The sequence below is a fragment of the Aristolochia californica genome, unplaced genomic scaffold, assembly GCF_029961685.1.
Source record: "Aristolochia californica isolate CCGP_79_NKW_82.1479 unplaced genomic scaffold, dmAriCali1.0.hap1 SCAF_5, whole genome shotgun sequence".
Classification (NCBI taxonomy): Eukaryota; Viridiplantae; Streptophyta; class Magnoliopsida; order Piperales; family Aristolochiaceae; genus Aristolochia; species Aristolochia californica.
The window spans coordinates 42265522-42271147 of record NW_027182214.1 but is presented as its reverse complement, the minus strand read 5'-3'; the positions used below and the strand labels follow the sequence as shown (position 1 = coordinate 42271147).

At 37.9% G+C, this 5626-nt stretch overlaps 1 protein-coding gene across 1 annotated transcript; it reads right to left on the bottom strand.

Annotated features, from left to right (window-relative positions):
• Positions 1 to 742: 742 nt before the first annotated feature.
• LOC137965365 (uncharacterized) lies at positions 743 to 1153 on the bottom strand. The gene has a single exon (XM_068811668.1). The coding sequence runs from the start codon at positions 1151 to 1153 to the stop codon at positions 743 to 745; it is 411 nt and encodes a 136-aa protein (XP_068667769.1).
• Positions 1154 to 5626: the final 4473 nt, after the last annotated feature.

Here is a 5626-nt window from a genome sequence, read left to right as displayed (position 1 = left end):
GGGTCTTCTGCCTCGAATGGTCAAGATGCCATTTCCATCACGACTCGCTGAGCATCCTTTTCATATATTATATTTGACTAGGAAGAACCCAGCAAGCAGAAACGTGAGAAGAATGGTGGAAGTGGATTTTTTCTTTTGACACTTGACTCGTTTATAGCTTCAGAAAGCTAAGCAAAATATGGAATCTCAAGAAATGGGCCATTAATACGTTTACTGTCATGTAACGGCATCGTGCTCTTTGAGTCTCTTCTTTGATGTTTTTTACATTTTACGGTTTTTCGAATTGAATCAGCTCCTGAAACTGATAAAAAGCAAAACTTGATGCCTATGGAGCAATACGAGGAACACAAAGACAACTATCGTAACAGTAGCAGAGAGAACTGAGAACAAAGATTCCGCAGTCCGCACGGATTACTTCATTTTTCGCTCTGGAACAAGAAAAGTAAGAGCAAATATTACCAGTTGATCGTTCAGTAAAACACATGTAAACTACATCAGATCTCCAACAAACCCTGCAAATATGCAACTTTCATATCCAATCTCTCAGTGAGAACTCTTTTGGGGTACTGATTCGATCTACAAGTAGAGAAACCATGAGAGACGCTCGTACAGCAGGTCATAACTCTTTCTGTTTCGACATTGAACACACCCATTTTCTCAAAATAAATAAGGGAAAGAAGTAAAAGAGCAGAATATAAGAAGTAAACAAAGAACCTGAAAGAAAAGTAGAGCAAACAAGGAGTTAACGATCCACCACATCGATACTGGTGGTGCACGACAAGAGGCGACTGAAGATGGTGAAAAACGCAGAACAAGAAACCTCTTTCATCCTCCTCATCACGAAACACTTCTTTTTACCGTTCCCACTCGCTCCCTTCTTCTTTTTCTTGATCGACACCCTCTGCTTCACCCTCCCAAAGCACTTCATCGTCTTCTCGGGCACAGTCTCCTCCCTGGAAAACGTGTAGCTCCTCAGGTACATCTGCCTGCACGAGTAGCTATCCACCACCCTCGGCCCCGCTCCCTTCTCCCCGTACACCACCGATTTCACGAACTCGGCGTCGGATTCCGGCCACTTGTGTAGGTTCACGTAGGTCACTCTGACCGGCGCCCGAGCATCGTCGACGCAACTGGAGATGCAACCGGAGTTCATCGATCTTCGCCGGGAGGATGAGAATAGTATTTCCCCAGACAATCCGCTGTACCGAATAGGCGATTTGTAGTGATGCTTCTTCGGCTATAAAATGGATGTAAGCTTAGATTGCAAGAAAAGGAAATTTTTTGCTTTCTATATGTGACCGAGAGAGTGTGAACGAATGATTCAGCATCATTAGTTATGACTGTTTTGGAGATGATTATGGGGGATTTTATTAAAGGGCAGGCGTCCAAAAGGGACAGGGACAGGGAAGAAATGGCTGAGGCCATTCTGGGTTTTCTAGTAACGACAATGCCCCTGAGAGAAGAGTTTTCTGGTAATTTCTGCAACAACTCTTCAGAGGAGGAGTCGGAGATTACGGATACAAGGCTGCGTCGCTTTCCCTTTTAGTTTTCGTTTGCAGAAATTGATGTAACTGGAGCTATTTACGTGTCGAGAGTTGAAAGGGAAAGGGACGATAACTGGAACTACAGTTCCATAAATCTGGAAATTATCGAATTGCTTTGGCTGTCTGCTGCAGATGAAAGTGGTGCTTTTGTTTGTTCTTGGAAGTGTCCCTAATTAAGCTTTCTTTCTTATACATTTCTGTTTCTTCTTCATAACATGTAGCATTTGAATTTTTTGTTTGAAATAGTTCCAGTGAATAACAAACACTAAAAGAGAAGGGGGAGAAACTTCACCTTACAAATAACCATTTTCTGTGTACATCTTATTCATCTTTTTTCCAATGTTAGATCGACCTTTTAGAGTGAGGCGCAACTATTTATAAGATGGACGAAACCGAGCGTGGACTTTATGTCTCAACACTCCCCCTCACGGGAGACACGGAGTCTGGAATGAACATTGGGAACCCCAGCATAAACACTGGAACGCCCAGATGACAATGCGGAGAATAGAACCTAGAACAAACCCACTCTGATACCATATTAACACCATTTGCTCTAAAAGATCGACCTTTTAGAAAGAGGCGCAACTACGTATAAGAGGGGCGAAACCGAACCTGAACTTTATGTCTTAACACTTATTTCTGAAGATAATCTTTAGAAAGTTTAAAGTTTTTAAGGCATAGTACCCTACATCTAATTTGAGTTTTTTAAAGTTTATAAAGAATGTCTTTAGAAATAAGCTATCTGGTCGTATATAAAAGTACAAGAATTAGGTGTAGAAAGTCATATGGGGGACAAGGGAGTCCACCTTGTTTGGTTTAAGGAAGACCCTTAATCCCATCTTGGATTAAGAAACCTACAAAAATATTATAAGTTAACATCTTTCAAACTAATACCTTTGTTGGAGCCAAATACGTGTAGGGTTTAATATAAAATACAAATATAACCCTAATTGAAAGTTGAGTGCAAATTACAGGCCATCGCTCCGATGGACGAAGGCACAGCCGAACCACCGTAAAATAATGTGGAAAGGGGTTTTTTCGTTCTACAACCTTCATCCACTATGGTCTCATAAAAGTAAGCAATTATACCTCTCAATGAAAAAGGGCCCTCATATTCCATGGAGTGCACTTAGACATACGCAATAGGATGGTTATCACTATTATGATGCCCCATAGTCCCACAGACATGATCACACCATTTACAGTGTGGACATGACTGGTCTTAAAGGTGTCAAGAAATATGAAAATAAAAATGTGCCCTCAGGTTCCATTAGAGAAGACTAACAGTAAAAGATGCATTCTTATCATTTGAAACTACATGGGCCGGTAAAAGAAGTGGTGATCAATCAAGTGACAATGTGGGTGGAATTAAAGAATTCCTTACAAAAATTAAATAAATTAACTAGGCCAAATTTCTTAAAAACAAGATTCTTAAAATTTTCAGTGGCTAAAATTGAAACAAACACTTACTTTACTCTCTTATTTACTTTTACTATCTTCTCCCTCTCTTCTCCTTCTTGGCCTCCGTCACAGAGTCAAGCCTCTTGGCCACTCAGTCGTAGTTGCTTCCCACTCTTCTCCCTCTCGGCCGCTCCGTCGCAGAGCATCTAGTCGGAGTGGTGGTAGTTGTAGGGCCTCCGACGTATCGTTAGAGCATCGCTTTCGTCGCCGTTGCCTGTTGGCCAGCCCCTGCCATTATCGACGTCGTGAGGAAGACCATGTTGTGATTTATTTTTTCTTAAGTTAGGAAAAATTAAACAAACGTTTTTTATTTATTATATTTATTTTATTAATTATTATATTATATTAGTGATTTAATAGTGGTAATTAAAATATTATAAAATCAATTATTTTTGTTTAATTATCCCATTTTTATTTTTGGTTTAATAAAACCTATTTTTCGGTCATTAGAAATGTAAGACTTGTAATTAAAATATTGTTAAAGAAAATATTTGATCAATTATTTTGGTTTAATTATCCCATTTTTATAATTAATTATCTCACTTATAAGCGCAGTAACCATGTTTATTTTGGTTAATTATCTATTTAGTTATATGTTACATTCAAATATATTATAAAAAAAATTACTCATTCTCTTATTTATATCTTATTTTTTATTTTTGGGTACTAACACTAGAATCTGTTTTTCATTGCACTTGAATCAATTCATTTAAGATGATTTGCGGACTAACCCCCCCCCCCTTAATTGGTGCCTCAATACATAGGGTTCGAATCAGGTGAAAATTAATGCCATTTCAACCACACTGAACCCACCTGTCGCCGCTCCATCCATCCACCAAATCTGCTGTTTTTTCTTATCTCTTATTGGGAAACCAAGCTTTTCCCTTTTCTTTTTCTCCTCTCTTTAACGCAATCTCTAGAAACTCACTCCCTGTAATTAAAGGCTTCCAGCTTCACTTCGATGATCCATAAATCGATCACATTTCACTAAAATCTCTCAAAACAAAGAGTTTCAGCACGAATCACTATAGATCGATAAAGGCGACGAGCAAAGAGAGGCCAGAAAGCTACACCCAGTAAAAACGATTTCGCCTTTGAATCATTATTCTGTGAAAAAAACACAGAGAGGTAAAAGATAAAGATTGCTCCCTCGACCATGATTTCACTCGAGAAGAAAGAGATAAAGCAAGTCGTTGAGTTTGACACATTGCTTCCACTTCACCCAATTTACTATAAATTGAGTCTCGGAACCTTAGATGTTGGAATCCGTAATAGTAAATTTTAATTTAAAATTTACAATATGTTAGAATATTAGGATTGAAAACATACCTGGATCCATTCCGTAAATTTCGCCTTCTGATACTAGAATTAGGGTTCCCATAATTCCCTATGATATCTATTCAATTGGCCCATATTCATGGCTCATTCTTTAATGGGTTTAAAAAAATTAGATCACTTAATTTCAGTCTATTTTATTAATAATAAAAAATATAATTATATAATAAATATATTACCTAAATTAGAATAGGAAATGTAAATTTCCTAACAATCTCCCACTTGGGTTACATATCATTCCTGAAACAATTATATCACAATTCTTTAGGCGCGCATCTGTATATTATTAATAATGGAACCATCGTATATATTAATAACGAAACCACCGCGACTTTCATTATTATTTTATATAGAAAATGTGAATTTCCAAGAATCATATGGATAAATGATTCGATCAGCTTCTTAGCATTTTACAATTTGACAATATCCGTCGATGCAACATTCCAACCAACGAGTAAACAAAGTGAGAAAATAAGCAGCCAACCCAAGAGATGAAGACAAAAGATGAAGTTGCAGCTCCATTATTAATAAAGTTTCGTCCAAATCCAAACATAACTCATTTGCGGAAGACAATCTTTGGGGTGTCTCATCTTCACCCATTTCACGGGATGATTGAGAAGCCTCCCTTGTCTGTTACTGCTACTTCTCCGAAGTAAGAAGAAACTGTATTTTTTTAGATACCCAGTCAAGAAACGGATGTTCTGAAAATGGCTGTAAAGTTTCCTTACTTCGTGAAGCTGCTTCTGCTTTCTCATTTCCCTTCATGTGGTGAGTTGTTGAAAGGTTTCTTAGAAAACAAGGAAAGAAAGAACAAGTTCCATAACTGTTTTCATGGGAGGGCATCAAGCAACAGGACAAGAAAGTTCAGTTCCTTGCAGCCATGAATTTTTACAAGAGAAAGCAGCTATAAATTTCCTGTAACATCACATGTTAAGTTCAACAAAAAGGCCAAATCTAAACTGGGTCCATTAAAGTTGCAGGAAACAACTCTCCCGTATCCAGTCTTCGTCTTCCACTCTAAAATCCCACATCATATCACTTAATATATGAAAAGTGGGCATATTTTATTTGTTAGCTGAAATAAATACATAAAATATTGAAGAGTTTGTCGTTGAGAACCTGTCTATAAAAACCAAAACCCTCAGTAGCAGCAAAGAACTGAAGAATAAGCTTCAAAATCAACAACTTGTATTGACCATCGAGGAAGTTTCCGAGCGAGTCCCCATCAGAGAAAAGGAGGTCAATGAAACAGAATTCCAGATACGTAAACTCCAACTTTCTTCGGT

Bases quoted from the DNA above. Each gene is read 5' to 3' on its own strand.
- LOC137965365 (XM_068811668.1), bottom strand. From the start codon at position 1,153: ATGAACTCCGGTTGCATCTCCAGTTGCGTCGACGATGCTCGGGCGCCG.